The sequence below is a fragment of the Mirounga angustirostris genome, unplaced genomic scaffold (assembly GCF_029215605.1).
Source record: "Mirounga angustirostris isolate CCGP_5_RB_7025 unplaced genomic scaffold, mMirAng1.0.hap1 SCAF_4, whole genome shotgun sequence".
Lineage (NCBI taxonomy): Eukaryota > Metazoa > Chordata > Mammalia > Carnivora > Phocidae > Mirounga > Mirounga angustirostris.
The window spans coordinates 126,122,901-126,140,037 of record NW_026991712.1 but is presented as its reverse complement, the minus strand read 5'-3'; the positions used below and the strand labels follow the sequence as shown (position 1 = coordinate 126,140,037).

The window sequence follows — 17,137 nt, the reverse complement described above, 5'->3', positions numbered from 1 at the left end:
CTATTCTGAATGATACCCTTACTGGATAGAGTATTCTTTGTTCCAGGTTTGTTTTTATTTTTTGTTTTTTCTTTCAACACTTTGAGTATATCATGGCACTCCCTCTGGCCTGCAAAGTTTCTGGTGAAAAATCAGCTGGTAGCCTTATAGGGTTTCCCTTGTATGTAACTGTTTTATTTTCTTTCGCTGCTTTAAAAATTCTCTCTTTATCTCTACTTTTTGCCATTTTAATTACTATATATCTTGGTGTGGGCCTCCTTGGGAAGATCTTATTGGGGGCTCTCTGTGTCTCCTGGATCTGGATGTCTGTTTCCTTCCCCAGATTCAGGAACTTTTCAGCTATTATTTCTTCAGATACATTTTCTACCTCCTTGTTTCTTTCTCCTTCTGGGATCCTTATAATGTAAATCTTATTATGCTTGATGGTGTTGCCGAGTTCCCTTTGTCTATTTTCATTTATTATTATTTTTTCTCTCTCCTCTTCAGCTTGATGGCTTTCCATTATTCTATCTTCCAGGTCACTGATTTGTTCTTCTGCTTCCTCTAGTCTAGTATTTATTCCATCTACTGTATTTTTAGTTTCAGTTATTGAGTTCTTCATCTCTGAGTGTTTGTTTTGTTTTGTTTTCTATCTCTTTGTTGAGGGTCTCAGTGAGATTCTCCATTCTTTCTCCATTTCTCATTGTCCAGTGAGTATCTTTATGGCCATTACTTTAAATTCTCTTTCAGGCATATTACTTATCTCCATTTCACTTAGCTCACTTGCTTTGATTTTGTCTTGTTCTTTCATTTGGGACCTATTCCTCTGTGTCCTCATTTTGTCTAACTCTCTGCATATATTTCTATGTCTAAGTTATCAGCTGTATCTCCTGCCCTTGAAAATAGTGGGCTTATGAAAAAGGGGTCTAGTGTCCTACAGTGTAGTGTCCCCTGGTGCTTCAGGGTTGTCTCTGTGTGTTGTATGTGCCCAGCTATTGTGGCTGAGCCGCTTTTGCCTTCAGTCCAGTTGTCTGAAGTGGCTCTCTTTGCCTGATGTGGGCAGGGCATGTCCTTGTGTTTTTCTTTTTTTTTAATTTTATTTTATTATGTTAATCACCATACATTACATCATTAGTTTTTGATGTAGTGTTCCATGATTCATTGTTTACGTATAACACCCAGTGCTCCATTCAGTACATGCCCTCTTTAATACCCATCACCAGGCTAACCCCCCTCCCCACCCCCCCTCCCCTCTAGAACCCTCAGTTTGTTTCTCATGGTCCCTGTGTTTCTGATGGGCCAGTTTGGGGCCACCTTGGGCTTGAGTTGAGTCAGACCAGGTGTATGTTGGAGATGCAGAAGCCCCGAACTGCAGGATACTTGCCCTGTGTTTTCCCCAAGAAGCTTTCACTTTTGGGCAGGTCCTGCAGTCAGACATGGTGTCTGTCCCCAGTCCACTGTGCTGGAGCCACATTTGGACGTTATGGGTAGTTATTGTTCCTTCTCCCCAAGGTTGGAGTCACTTTGGAGTGGTGCTGGCCCCCGTCAGGGCTGCTTGCAGACTGCCAGGCTTAGAACATCACTTTGGATGGGCTCCATTCAAGTGTGTATTGAAGGTGAGAGGACCACAGGAGAAATCAGGGGCAGAGGTGGTGTGTTAGCAAGGTTTGTGCAGGTCTGCTATGGGAGGAGACTTGGAGGAAAGCCTAGCAGGAGAGGGTGTGTCTACAGGAGAACACCAGGGCAGGGTGTACTGTTAGCAAGTTATTTGTCAGATATTAGTGCTTCACTGGTTACTGCAGGTATCTGTGTATCTAGTCTGGGTGGTGGGGAAGGGAAATAGTGTTTGCCAGCTCCTTTGTTCCTGGAGAATTCTCCCAAAGATCTCTGCCTGTCCAGCACATGCTCTGAGATTAGTAAACAAATCTCCCTCCCATAGACCCCAGGCATTTTTCAAATTGCTGCTTCTATGCTGTATCTCAGTGGGGCTATTTGTTGTGGTGCCTCTTTAAGAGTGGGGACTCAGTTTCCTGTCTTCCTCTGGCTCATACAGAACCAAGCCTGCTGATTTTTGAAGTTCCAGGTGTTAAGCTCCGCCAATTGTTAAGAACTTGAAAATTTGGATCAAAGCCTCTGGTTGTCTTACTCTGAAGGTTCAGGTGGCTCGAGTGTTTGGCGTAAGGGTCTTTTTCTCTTCCCTCTCTGCACTGTGGTGTCCCTACCTCTCATGAACAGCCCTATGGGTCCATTTAGCTCCTGACTGCACCTCTGCTCTTCCTACCCACTTTGATGTGGCTCATTCTCTACATTTAGCTTTGGAGAGTTTGTTCAGCCAGTCTTCAGTCAGTTTTTGGGTTATTTACACTGATATAAGTATTATTTAGTTGTATCCCTGGGATGAAATGAGCTTAGGATCTTCTTACTCTGCCATGTTTCTCTTAATTTCTCTTTCTGATTGATTGTTGTGACTGTATAGAAATGCAGCTAATTTTTTTACATTACTTTTGTATCCTGCAACTTTACCACATTATGTTCTAACAGTTTTTTGGTGGTCTTTTAAGATTCTCTCTATATAGGATTATATCATGTGCAGACAGAGACAATTATACTTTTTTCTTTCCAATTTGGATGCCTTTTTTTCTTTGCCTTGCCTAATTGCTCTGGCTAGAACTTAAGTGCTGTGTTGAGTAGGAGTGGTAAGAGTGGGCACTCTTATCTTGGTCTTAGGGGAAAAGCTTTCAGTCTTTCACTGTTGAGTATGATACTAACTATGGCCTTTATTGAAGTACATTTTTTCTGTACCAAATTTATTGAGAGTTTTTAACATAAAAGGATGTTCTATTTTGTCAAATACTTTTTATCTTTCTGTTCTGTAGATACTTATGTCCTAGATGATTTATAAGGAGAATTTCTACTCACTTTGCATTTTTCTGCTGTGAGGAATGATATACCTAATTTGTCCAGTTTCCTTATAATATGCAACTTTAAAAAATATTTTGCCAAGTATTCATTATACTTACTTTGTTGTTTAAGTTACAGAGGTTTGATAAAAAGAATCCTTATGGAAAACAAAATACATGAAAAGCACAAGAAGGGGTCAATATTTGAGAAACATCTTAGGAATGCTTCTAGGGTATAAATGTATGATCTTGGAATGTGAATGTTCCAAAATAAGTTCTTTTCTAAGAAATGTTTGTTAAATTATTTTTAATTACATTCATTATATGCCAGATACTTAAATTAGGGAAAACCATTTTAACGAAGAAAGTTATTAAGAAAATAAGATCTGAACTTGGGAAGTTAAACAGTTTGTGAGGATTTGAAAGATTTACTCAGAATTACCAGAAAGATTTCTTGCCTATTTAGATTAAGGAAATCCTGGCATAGGCTTTTTTCTAAGCTAGGTCAGTGATTTGTGAAAGTGATTAACAAGATTTTCCTTTATAAGCTTTGCCAAACATTGGTTTGGAACTACAGCCTTTTTTCTCTGAAAAGTCTTTTTTTAAATAATAGCTTTACTGAGAAATAGCTCACATGCTATAAAATTCACGTTTTAAAAGTGTACACTTCAGGGGCGTCTGGGTGGTTCAGTCATTAAGCGTCTGCCTTCGGCTCAGGTCATGATCCCAGGGTCCTGGGATCGAGCCCCGCATCAGGCTCCCTGTTCCGCGGGAAGCCTGCTTCTCCCTCTCCCACTCCCCCCTCTCACTGTGTCTCGCTCTGTCAAATAAATAAATAAAAATCTTAAAAAAAAAAAAGTGTACACTTCAGTGGATTTTAGTGTACTCACAGTGTTGTGCTACCAGTAACACTTTATACTTCCAGAATATTTTTTTATCACCCCAAAAAGAAACCCCCACCTTTTAGAAACCACACCCTGTTCTCTCCTACCCCCCGCCCTTGGCAAGTACTGATCTACCTCTGTCTCTATGGATTTGCCTATTCTGGACATTTCATATAAATAGAATCATACAATATGTGACCTTTTGGTTTGATGTTCTTTCACTTAGCCTAATGTTTTCAAGTTCTGAAAGATCTTTTTAATGTTAGGATACTGCTGCACGGAGTGCCTCTAGGTCTCCCATCTGTTAAAGAGATTGTCATTTAATAGGTAGAAACTAATACTGCAAAGAGTAATTTTTAGCTGTGGATGATTCAGTTTTTCTTAGAATTAACACTGCAGCATGTATATGTGTTTAATATATAAATTATAGAGTGCTCTATTTTTTTTTAAAGATTTTATTTTATTTATTTGAGTGAGAGAGAGAGAGAGAGAGCACATGAGGGGGACAGGGTCAGAGGGAGAAGCAGACTCCCCGCTGAGCAGGGAGCCCAATGCAGGACTCGATCCCGGGACTCAGGATCATGACCTGAGCCGAAGGCAGTCGCTTAACCAACTGAGCCACCTAGGCGCCCCTAGAGTGCTCTTTAAAGAGAAAATTTTAGGGGCGCCTGGGTGGCTCAGTTTGTTAAGTGTCTTATTTGAGAGAGAGAGAGAGAGAGAGAGAGAGAGAGAGCGCGCGCACATGCGCAAACAAGGCGGAGGGGCAGAGGGAAAAGAAGCAGAGCAGAGAGCCTGGTGTGGGTTCAATCCCAGGACCCCGATATCATGATCTGAGCTGAAAGCAGACACTTAACCAACTGAACCACCCAACCACCCACGCCTAAGTGTTGGACTTTTGATTTAGGCTCAGGTCATGATCTCAGGGTCATGAGATTGGGCCCCCATTGGCCTCTGCACTGGGTATGGAGTCTGCTTGAGATTCTCTGCCCCTCTAAAAAAAAAAAAAATGAGAGAAAATTTTATTTCTTATAATCCAGATACTTCTACTTATACACTAAATGGAAGCTTGAAGATCTTTTTATTTTTTTTTAATTTTTAAAAAAAAATTTAATGTTTTTATTTTTTTACAATATTTATTTGAGAGAGAGAGCAAGTGTGAGAGCACGGGGTGGGGGAGGGGCAGAGGAAGAGAGAGAATCTCAAGCAGACTCCCCACTGAGCTTGGAGGCAGATGTGGGGCTTGATCCCATGACCCTGAGATCATGACCGTAGCGGAAAGCAGGCGTCTGGCACTCAACCGATTGAGCCACCCAGGTGCCCCTTGAAAAGCTTTTTAATACCCACTTCTCTGACTTGATAGCACTTGTTGATAACAATCCAAAACAATACACTAATTATAATATGCAAAATGACAAGGAAAAATATTTAGAATAATGATAATCTGGAAAGGGAGAGCTGTATCTGCCATTTCATATTTCTATTTCCTGAATTGTCTTCCTTCCTCTGGGGTCAATTTTGTCTATCTTGGGCTTTCATTCTTGTACTGATGATTTTCTTCTCAAATTTGAAAGCTTAATTGGTGGCTGGATTGATATTCTTAGATAGATTGTGTGGGTTTGCAGTGTTTTATAATGTTTGTCTTTCCCACGAACAGGAAGACTAACTGGACTCCGTTTACTTCTTTGAGGTCTGTTGATTGGTAGGCTTTTCTTTAGGATAATGGTCTGGAAATAGCCTAGTAGGCAGGATGGACCTCCATAGAGAATGAAAAAGGCCTTATTCTGGGAAGCCCATTCCTCACCCTAGCTGACTTACTCTCCCCAGACAAACCAGGTAACTTTTTTCTTTTTTGAGAGAGAGAGTGGGGTGGGTTGGAGGGGAGAGGGAGAGAGAATCCCAAGCAGGCTCCACACCCAGTGCAGAGTCCAACGTGGGGCATAATCCCCCCACTCACGGTCATGACCTGAGCTGAACTCAAGAGTCCATTGCTTCCCCAGATAATATTTATTTATTTTAGAAGATTTTATTTATTTATTTGACAGAGAGAGACACAGTGAGAGAGGGAACACAAGCAGGGGGAGTGGGAGAGGGAGAAGCAGGCTTCCTGTGGAGCAGAGAGCCCGATGCGGGGCTTGATCCCAGGACCCTGGGATCATGACCTGAGCTGAAGGCAGACGCTTAACGACTGAGCCACCCAGGCGCCCCTCCCCAGATAATTTTTAAAGCGAAATGTTATCTGGTTGAAAATTTGTTTTTCTACAAGCTATTCTCCTATTCAGGGATGAAAGAGCAGGAATTAGAATGATATGTGGGATTACTATAGTTGTTTGGACACAGACTTTCATTTAACCTCCCTTTTTTTTAGATTTTATTTATTTATTTGACAGAGAGAGAGAGATCACAAGTAGGCAGCCAGGCAGGCAGAGGGAGAGAGAGAAGTAGGCTCCCTGAGCAGGGAGCCTGATGCGGGGCTTGATCCCAGGACACTTGATCTCAGGACATGTCCTGAGCCAAAGGCAGACACTTAACGAAGTGAGCCACCCAGGCGCCCCTTAACGTCCCATTTTTAATCCCTCCTCTTCACTCCTGTCACATACCTGCCTACTCCAAGCCTGGTGCTCTTTGAGGCTCTGCTTAGCAATGTCTCTCCCTTGACTGTATCCCCTGTTAAATATATTCTGGACTATGGGTTTCTCATCATTTTCATCTGTCCACACACTTCCATTTGTTTTCTAGTTTTTGGAAATTTTTGTCTTTCCTTTGCTGTTTTATTGTTCCCACTATTATATTAGTTATCTGTTGCTCTGTAATAATTACCCAGAACACATTAAGACAACAGTAAAACTCAGGTGTGGCCTTGGGGCTAGGGCTGAAGCTGTGAGGATCCCCCAGGCCTCAGGGGCATGTCCTGGATAGCAGGACTCTGTGCCCCAATTGGGGGGTTAATTCTGGGTGTCCTTGATTTCCTGGGGATTAAACTGGGCAGAGGGCATATCTCTTTGCATTACACTGGGGTCTAATGAAGGCTCGAGTGTTTTGGAAGTTGTTTTCTTTTTTTTTTTAATTTTAATTTTTTTTTTTTGAGAGAGAGAGAATGACAGAGGGAGAGAGAAGGAGAAGGGTGAGGGTCAGAGGGAGAAGCAGACTCCCTGCCGAGCAGGGAGCCCGATGTGGGACTCGATCCAGGGACTCCAGGATCATGACCTGAGCCGAAGGCAGTCGCTTAACCAACTGAGCCACCCAGGCGCCCTGGAAGTTGTTTTCTTAAAATTCAAGTTTTATGGGATGGTTTTTTGGAAGTGAGAATTGAGTCCTAAAGGCTAATTCAGGGAATTAGATTGAGAATTTAATTCTGAACCTGCATATATTAGATAAGGAGTGTCTTTTGGACTAAGCAAGCCTACAAAAGCAGCTGGCCATCTTTCAAAATAAGAGAGTCCTGCTTGGAGGAATCAGCAAGGAGAAGCTCCTGCAATACTTTAAGAACATTGGTCTGGGCTGCAAGATGGCTAGGCAGGCCATTGAAGGCATCTATATTGACAAGAAATGTGCCTTTAGTGGTAAATGGGGCAGATCCTGTTTGGTGTGGTGCCTGAGATGAAGATGCCAGGGATTGTTGTCATCTGCCAAGACTACCTTCACTACATCCAGAAGTACAGCTGCTTTGAGAAGTGCCATAAGAATATGTCTGTACACCTGTCCTCCTGCTTTGGAGACATTGAGATCAGTGACGTAGTCACAACGGACAAGTGTTGGCCCTTGAGCAAACCATGTGCTTTACTGTGCTCAAGGCCGGCTAAGCCGCTGGCACCAGGAAGCAGTTCTAGAAGTTGTGAAACTGGACACCTGCCCACTCCCCCAAAGTTATTTTCCCATTCAAAAACAACAATAAACATTTATTATATCATTTTTGAAGGTCAGGAATTTGGAAGTGGCTTATCTGGGTGGTCTGGCTTGAGTCTTTTTGTGAAGTTATGATCCAAGTATATTGACTGGGGCTATTATAGTCATGAAGGTTTGACTGGAGCTGGAGAAACTCTTCCCAATATAGCTCATTTACAGCATGTTGATGCTACCTGTTGTCAGAAGACCTAAATTGCTTACCACATGGACTTCTCTATAGGACTGCTGAAGTGTCATCACAACATGGGACCTGGCTTCCCATGGCCTCAGAATTCACACTCATTATTTCTGTAGTATGCTGTTGATTACACAGGTGTGGGATGAGGCATGAGTACCAGAAAGAGAGAATCATTGAGGGCCATTTTGGAGGGTGGTTATTGTGGGTTTATTTCCTTTTTAATTTCTTTTCTTTTAGTGAGATAAGGGGATATGGTCACCTGCTTTCTTTAACTGTAAGTCCTATAATTTTAGGTGGTTGGTTTGAAAGGAAAATGTAAACATGTAAAAAATAGTCCATATTAAAATGGAACTTAGCCTATTTCATGACCCAACTTATAGTTTCGGGACTTTGGACATTTCTTTCATGGTTGTTCAGAGCCTTGAAAAATATTAAGGCTTTTAAAAATATTACTCCACAGGGGCGCCTGGGTGGCTGAGTCGCTGGGCGTCTGCCTTCGGCTCAGGTCATGATCCCAGGGTCCTGGGATCGGGCCCCATATTGGGATCCCTGCTCGGTGGGAGGCCTGCTTCTCCCTCTCCCACTCCCCCTGCTTGTGTTCCTGCTCTCGCTGTGTCTCTCTCTGTCAAATAAATAAATAAAATCTTAAAAAAAAAAAAAAAAGCATGTTCAACATTACTGGTCATTAGGGAAAATCAAATTAAAACCACAATGAGATTCTACTATTCTATTAGAACGGCTAAAATTAAAAGACTGGCCATACCAATGATATAGCCACTTTGGAAGAAGCCTGGCATTTTTTTAAAAAATTAAATATATCGGGGCGCCTGGGTGGCTCAGTCGTTAAGCATCTGCCTTCGGCTCCGGTCATGATCCCAGGTCCTGGGATCGAGCCCCGCATCGGGCTCCCTGCTCCGCAGGAAGCCCGTTTCTCCCTCTCCCACTCGCCCTGCTTGTGTTCCCTCTCTTGCTGTGTCTCTGTCAAATACATAAATAAAATCTTTAAAAAAAAAAATGACTCCACATTCAGCAAAGTCATTGCTTGCCAAGGAAGATAAGGCCCAACCAAGTCACTCTTGCATCTCACCTTGCAATAAGCAAGGTAGTTCAATAAATAAGAGGCTTGACTCTGGAATCTCTCATTGTTGGATTTATTCATTTCTTATTAATATAAATTATTTTATGTAGAAACTTTAATTGGAGTCCCACTTTCCTCCTTAAGATTTTTCCCTACTAGCAGGTGAACATAAATCCTATTTGTGTTGATAGTGGTACAAAACTTTAAACTATTTAATATCTAAAGATTTTCTAAGTTATTTTAAAACATATTAGTTTTTTTTAACCTCAGAAGCACATTGCCTTTAGCATAATATGTTTCCCTTAAAATATGGGGGGAAATATTAAAGCAGAGAATATATAAGATCAGATATTGTCATTTCTGTTTACTTCTCTTTTTCTGCCTCTGACCAATAGCCATATTTATACTATCTTAAATATTGCTGATGCTTAAACTTCTTTCCCCTTGGGTTTTTGGAGAAGGCTGATAGGAGAGTGTAATTTGATATTTAAAAGTATAAGCTCTGGAATAAATGCCTGGGTTTAAATTGGTTGTGATCACAACATTTGGTTGTGGGACTTGGGGCAAGTTCCGGCCTGGTGGTGGGTATTGAGGAGGGCACGTTCTGCATGGAACACTGGGTGTTATGCACAAACAATGAATCATGGAACACTACATCTAAAACTAATGATGTAATGTATGGGGATTAACATAAGAATAAAAAATAAATAAATAAATAAATAAAAACTAAAAAAAAATGTGGATAATAACAGTACCTACTTCATGAATTGTTGTAAAGATGAAATCAAATTATCAAGTTAATGCATTTAGCACAGCACTGGGTGCATATGAAGTGCCAAAACTACAGCATGGAGAAATACTTCTAGAATGATAGAGTAACAATCTCCAAAAATCTCCTCCATAAAAGCAATGAAAACACTGGCAAGAATTGTCAAAATCAAAATTTTAAGAACTCTGAATGTTAATGAAAGACATTTCAGATTCAAGGGGCTTTTTATTTCAAGAAGAATGGCTGAATCTCCCTAAGAACAGTGAACTTTGTGGATTTTTAACTTGATCTCTTCCCATCCACCTCTCTTCCATAGTCTTGAAAACCAAAAATCTCACAACTGTGGTAACTGCAAAAACCAGGCCTGGCAACCACTAAAAGAAACTTAATGATTTTGAAGTTTCACAAAATTCTATTTTGACCTATATGGCAGCTCCCTGTAAAGTTCCATTCTCAGGACTTAATCTTTATTTGATCTGATTTAGAGCTTGCTCCAAAGGAAAGTCCTATTCCTGTGGCCTTTGTTGAAAACAATCAGTGGCAGTTGTTTAACATTATAGCTACCTGAGGTGGTGATACCAGTGAGGGTTAATAAGAGGCTGACCAAAAAACTTAAAAGGAAAAATTGGGCAATGAGATTTTGACAGAGAGCTTTGAAAAGTTCCAACATATTCCTGGAAATCTAGAAGGCCACAGGCATGTGCAGGATTGTGCATATGTCCAGGAAAGACTATAGAAGTCCCTGACCCCTCACCTCTGGCTGACCTTGATGTTCTGCATGAGCAGGGAGTGAAAGTTAAGGCAGAAAAGAGGGGGAAAAAATGATTAATTGGAATTTATCAGAAGTAAAAACTTGTGGTTCAAAGGACACCAACAAGAAAGTGAAAAAACAGCAGATTGGGAGAAATATTTGTAAATCATGTGTTTTATAAAGACACATATCCAGAATATATAATGAATGGTTATAACTCAACAATAAATGGACAAATATCCCAATTTAAAAATGGGCAAAGGCTGGGTGGCTCAGTCGTTAAGCGTCTGCCTTCGGCTCGGGTCATGATCCCAGGTCCTGGGATCAAGCCCCGCATCGGGCTCCCTGCTCCGCGGGAAGCCTGCTTCTCCCTCTCCCACTCCCCCTGCTTGTGTTTCCTCTCTTGCTGTGTCTCTCTCTGTCAAGTAAATAAATAAAATCTTTTTTTTTTAATTTTTTTAAGATTTTATTTATTCATTTGAGACACAGAGATACAGAGAGAGAGAGAGACGGCATGAGCAGGGAGAGAGGCAGAGGGAGAGGGAGAAGCAGGCTCCCCGCTGAGCCGGGAGCCCGATGCGGGGCTCAATCCCAGGACCCTGGGATCATGACCTGAGCCGAAGGCAGACGCTTAACCATCTGAGCCACCCAGGCGCCCCAATAAATAAAATCTTAAAAAAAAAAAAGGGCGAAGGATTTGAATAAGCATTTCTCCAAAGAAGATATATAGAGGCCAGTAAGGAGATGAAAAATGTTTTTAATTATAGAGTGGCTATAATGTAAAGAATGGATAATAATAGGGGCACCTGGGCGGCTCAGTCCATTAAGTGTCTGCCTTTAGCTCAGGTAATGATCTCAGGGTCCTGGGATTGAGCCCCTTCTGCTCCTTGCTCAGCAGGGAGTCTGCTTCTCCCTCTGCCCCCGCCCCCTGCTTGTGCGCTTGTATGCCTGTGTGCTCTCTCTCTCAAATAAATAAAAAGTCTTTAAAAAATATATAATTATTGGTGAGGGTGTGAAAAAATCTAAATCATTGTACATCGCTAGTGGGAGTGGAGCAGCCTCTTTGCCAAACAGTTTGGCAGTGGGGCGCTTGGGTGGCTTATCAACTCTTTGATTTTGGCTCAGGTCATGATCTCAGGGTTGGGAGATCGAGCCCCACGTCAGGCTCCACACCCTGCTTAAGATTCTCTCTCTCTCTCCCTCTCAAAACAAAAATTTAAAAATTAAGAAAAAAATGTTAAACATAGAGTAATCATCTGACCCTTCCTCTTTTAGGTATATACTCAAGAGAATTGAAAATATTAAAAACTTTTACACAAATGTTCAAAGTAGCCTTATTCATAACAAAAGTGGAAACAACCTAAATGTCTATCAATTGAGGAATAGATAAAAAAAGGAAGTGGCATATCTATACAATTCGGTATAGATTTATAAAAAAGAATGAAGTACTGATACCAGCTACATCATAGATGAACCCTGAAAACACTATGCTAAGTGAAAGAAACCAGACACAAAAGGCCACATTACTGTTTGTAAACATGAAGTTTCCAAAGTAGGAAACTCCAGAGACTGAGAGTAGATTAGTTTCCAGGGGCTAGAGAGAAGGGGAAATGAGGATGACTGATGATGGGTAAGGGGGTTCCTGTTGGAGTGGTAAAAATATTCTGGAACTAAAAGTTGGTGCTAATTGCAAAACCCTGTGAATATGCTAAAAAAAAAACCCTGAATTGTATGCTTAGAAGGATGAATTTTATAGTATGTGAATTATATCTCAATAAAGCTATTTTAAAAAAAGATATTACTCAGCCATCAAAAAAATGAAATCTTGCCATTTGCAACGGCGTGGAGGGAACTAAGAGGGTATTACGCTAAACGAAATAAGTCAGTTAGAGAAAGACAATTATATGATCTCACTGATATGTGGAATTTAAGAAACAAGGCAGAGGATCATAGGGGAAGAGAGGAAAAAAATGAAACAAGATGAAACCAGAGAGGGAGACAAACCGGAAGAGACTCTTAATCACAGGAAACAAACTTAGGGTTGCTGGAGGGGAAAGGGGTGGAGGGATGGGGTAACTGGGTGATGGACATTGGGGAGGGTATGTGATGTAATGAGCACTGGGTATTATATAAGACTGATGAATGACAGGCCTATACCTCTGAAACCAGTAATACGTTATATATTAATTAATTGAATTTAAATTTTATAAAATGTTTATTAAAAATAAACCAAAAAACCCCACAGAAAAAACAGGGGCACCTGGGTGGCTCAGTTGGTTCAGCATCCAACTCTTGATTTCAGCTCAGGGCATGATCTCCAGGTCCTGAGACTGAGCCCTGCATCAGGCTCACACTCAGTGCGGAGTCTTCTTGTCCCTCTCACTCCCCCTCTGCCCCAACTCCCTCCCCATCCTGCTTCCAGCTTGCAGGCCAGCATGCTAGTGTGCATGTGTGCACATGCACCCAGGTGTTCTCTCTCTCTCTCTCTCTCTCAAATAAATAAATAAAATCTTAAAAAAAAAAAATGCAGGGGCACCTGGCTGACTCAGTCGGTAGAGCATGCAACTCTTGATTTCGGGATTGTGAGTTCAAGCCCCACACTGAGTGCAACGATTACTTAAAAATTTAAAAAAATCTTAACAAAAAAACCAAAAACCCCTACAGCGTGCTATTTAAATGGATCATCTGGTATTGAAAAATAAAAATCACTCCAAAGCTTTCTTGCTTAGCTGGCTACTCTATGGTGTTTGCAGTTGTTATTTTTTAATGAATTGTCAGAAGACTGGAATTTCATGTGTAGCATTGTTACGCTAGCCAGAGGTGCATGACTATTTTTCAGTTAGACAAAGGTTAGTCAGAGCTGGCTATGAGAAAAAATTCCTTAGAATTGGCCAAACTGAGATTGCAGTATTTTTGTAGGAAGTTTTGCTCCATTTGCAATTGTGAGTTCTAATACTTTTAAGCATTCTTTGGATGATAAAATCCTTCCCTTTTTTTCCCTCAATGCTTCATCTTCAGTTACTCTTATTGAACTATAAGATACTGCTTTTCTGTGTATCCTATGGATTTAAGCTGTTGAATTCAAAAGCTTGTTACAAAGTTTTACTCATTTTTACAACTGAATTTTGAAATAAAGTGAAGTTAGAGCTCAGTAGCTGTAAAATCTTGCGGAATGATTTTTATGGTTTAATCAAATTGAGTTTTTTTATTATTATGTTATGTTAATCACCATACATTACATCATTAGTTCTTTTTTTTTTTTAAGATTTTATTTATTTGACAGAGAGAGACACAGAGAGAGAGGGAACACAAGCAGGGGGAGTGGGAGAGGGAGAAACAGGCTTCCTGCAGAGCAGGGAGCCCGATGCGGGGCTCGATCCCAGAACCCCAGGATCATGACCCGAGCCGAAGGCAGACACTTAACAACTGAGCCACCCAGGTGCCCCACATCATTAGTTTTTGATGTAGTGTTCCATGATTCATTGTTTGCGTATAACACCCAGTGCTCCATGCAGTCTGTGCCCTCTTTAATACCCATCACCAGGCTAACCCATCCCCCCCTCCCAGAACCCTCAGTTTGTTTTTCAGAGTCCATAGTCTCTCATGGTTCATTCAAATTGAGTATGTTTTGATGTTAGCAAGATCCTATTTTCTAAGTTTTTCTTCTTACATCAGTGTAATCTGTTGTAACCCACTGTATTCTTAGCTTGCAGAACACAGAGAAGGACGACATGCTTACAGTCTAGAGTCTCTCTGCCACTGCCCTTTTTATGAAGAAGCCATGCATTTAGTCGAAGAAGGGAAAATTTACTCAAGAGTGCTTAGGTACCATTTCAGTTGTGCTTTTGTTTATGAAAAATACTAAGGTGCTGTTGCTATGTTGGTATAATATTTATTAAAGATGTTTATGAGAATGGGGGGAAATGTCTTTTAGGCTCAAAAATTTTTTTACATTTTTGTCATTATTGAAAAGACATGTGTTTTATATTAAGGTCCTGAGGTTAAGCCTTATTTGAATCCAAATTTGTAGTGGGCTTGATCTTGAATGCAGTTTAACAGTTGTCTTCCCTGTTTGTTACATAGAACTGAAATGTTGGAGTGCCTAGGAGACAGTGATTTTCTTGCCAAACTTCACTGTATTCGACAGGCTTTTCAGGTATTTTTTTTAACATTAAGTGACTTCACCCAGCCACTCATCCCCACCCTCATGCTATAGAGTCCAGCTGAATATAAACAGGACAGCTCTTTGCTCTTTATTATCCTTATTTTTAATGGCAACTATAAAATCTAAGTTTATTTTTCCTGCCTGCTAGTTCTTTCATTTGTCTTTGTCCTCTGTCATGGCTTCCCAGGTCCACCACACTTTGTCAAACAGGGTGTTCTGATGCTGGAGATGGCTGCTTAAAATAAAAATCCGCTTATTATCAATTAGTATGCTTTCTAGATTGTTTTGTATTTGAATCACTTGTAAAATCATTGATTTCCTAAAATGAAATAAGATCACTTAACATCTTTATTTTTCTACGTTTTGGGGACTATATAACATTTATTTTGGACTTTCTAATATGAAATTGAACAGAATTTAATTCATATTTATTTCCTTTTAATCTTTTGCGATTATAAGTTTCAAGAGCTCTTTTTAAAACCTTAGTAAATGACAGCTTTTCTCTGTGGCCTACCTGCGGACGTAGTGCCGCATGTGATGCATTGACTGTATTAGGGTCGTTTATGTGTAGATGTGCTATAGAGTCAGACGTCCGTTCAGATTAATTATAGATTTCTTTTCTCTTTGGGGTTGGATATTTTTTCAGGTAATACTTTCAGAAACAGCCAACAGGATATTCCTTGCTGAGAGTGGAAGGAAAATTTTATCAGCATTAATTGTGAAAGCACGAAAGGTAAACTTGATTTGGTGGCAAGTTTTTTACTGTTGATTGCTGGAGATTACCATACATTACATTAAAATACATTGAATTTTTAATAGAAGAAAAAGTTTTTGTAGATCATTTCAAAGGTTCACATATTAAAAATAAATTACCTAAAGAGCATTGACTTCTACTTGGGTTGATTTAGTTTCTGTGTATGAAGTCTACACTATTTTGATCAAGTTGTTGCTCATATGTTATTCCCAGCTTACTGTAAAGTCTGTGAATGTCGTATGGGGATCATCATTAGATCTGATACTATAGCCACCACTATTATTTCCTAATACCTCTTCACTTACCTCCCTCAAATCCTGTTCAGTGAGGTTCCAGGAAATAGTGTAGATCTCAGAAATCTGGAAATACAAATTGAGCTGCCTCTTACTCTTATTCATGGGACTGAATGAAGCAGAGCAATCATAAGAACTTCATTAAGACTGTAAGGAACCACTTCCCTTTATGTAAGGTGTGTCCAGGTGTTGAGAAGAAAAATCAAGTAAAACAGGCCTTCCTTGAGCCATTTGAACACATGGTTTTCTGACCCAATCCTTTTGAACCTCAGTTACCTCATTTGTATAATAGAATTATATTTATGGTACACTATGTCAGAGGGTTCTTATGATCATTAATTAAATGATAAGTGGGAAAGCAAAATTTTTTTAAAGTGCAAAATAAATGTAAGGTCATATTAACTACTTGTAATTCCTGGTGTAAATCTTACGTTGCTTTCTTGACCTTTCCGTGACAGATTAAACCCCGTGATTTCACCTAGAGTTCCTCTAAGAGGAATAGAACTGCATCAAAAGCATCACACAGTATCTGCTGTAACCAAGTTTTCATCTGAAGGACTGACCTAGATAGGCATACATATTTGATTAGTAAGCAGTTTGCTTACAACATTTTACTACTGTTGGAACAACAAAATATTAAACCAAGTGAATATGACATAACCTTGAAAATGTATTTTAATTCAGTTACTTAATAGAATAAAGATCTAACAGGGCGCCTGGGTGGCTCAGTTGGTTAAGCGCCTGCCTTCAGCTCAGGTCATGATCCCAGGGTCCTGGGATCGAGCCCCACGTCGGGCTCCCTGTTCCGCAGGAAGCCTGCTTCTCCCTCTCCTACTCCCCCTGCTTGTGTTCCCTCTCTCGCTGTCTCTCTCTCTGTCAAATAAATAAATAAAATCTTTAAAAAAAAAAAAAAAAGAATAAAGATCTAACAAACATACATGAAGAGTAACTCATTTACTTTGTAGGCTTGGGCCTTGTTATAAAGTTGAGTTTAGGATTAAAGTGTGTTTTCTTCTGCAGAATCCAAAGAAGTTTGAAGATGTTTTTGATGAAATGATCTATTTTTTAGAGCAAACTGATCACTGGGATAGTACTGAAATGGAACTTGCTGCTAGAGGAGTAAGTTTCAATTTTTTGTATATTCATTCCCCTTAATTATGTACATATAATATTTAGATAATCTGAGGCCACTGTTTCCTTGTCCTTGTTAAATGACAGTAAAACCAATTATGCGGTAGTGGTTATCACAGTCATAAACAATAACAACCACAGTCTTTATACTTTTGGGCAATAGTTGAAAACAATTGTTTAAGCCCATCCTTCCTTCCTCCCTCCCTCCCTCCCTCCCTTCCTCCCTCCCTCCCTCCCTCCTTCCCTCCTTCCCTCTTCTTTCATCAGTAAGAAGGCCCTAGCAGGGTGAGTGGTGGCCTGGGCAGGGATGGTTTTGAATGGGACAGCAGACAGCTTAGAGGGAGGAGGGGGG

At 40.3% G+C, this 17,137-nt stretch overlaps 1 protein-coding gene and 1 pseudogene across 4 annotated transcripts in view; both read left to right on the top strand.

Annotated features, from left to right (window-relative positions):
- The window catches only part of MIGA1 (mitoguardin 1), a 101,818-nt gene that overhangs the window by 72,943 nt on the left and 11,738 nt on the right, over positions 1 to 17,137 (top strand). For 3 of the 4 annotated variants that reach the window (XM_064588952.1, XM_064588951.1, XM_064588953.1), the window contains exons 9-12: positions 14,149 to 14,267; positions 14,526 to 14,598; positions 15,254 to 15,340; positions 16,675 to 16,773. In XM_064588952.1, coding sequence (XP_064445022.1) covers positions 14,149 to 14,267; positions 14,526 to 14,598; positions 15,254 to 15,340; positions 16,675 to 16,773 — 378 coding nt within the window. The remainder of the gene's footprint in view (positions 1 to 14,148; positions 14,268 to 14,525; positions 14,599 to 15,253; positions 15,341 to 16,674; positions 16,774 to 17,137) is intronic. The other variant, XM_064588954.1, reaches the window with a different exon arrangement.
- LOC123858514 (small ribosomal subunit protein uS17-like) lies at positions 1,463 to 10,749 on the top strand (annotated as a pseudogene).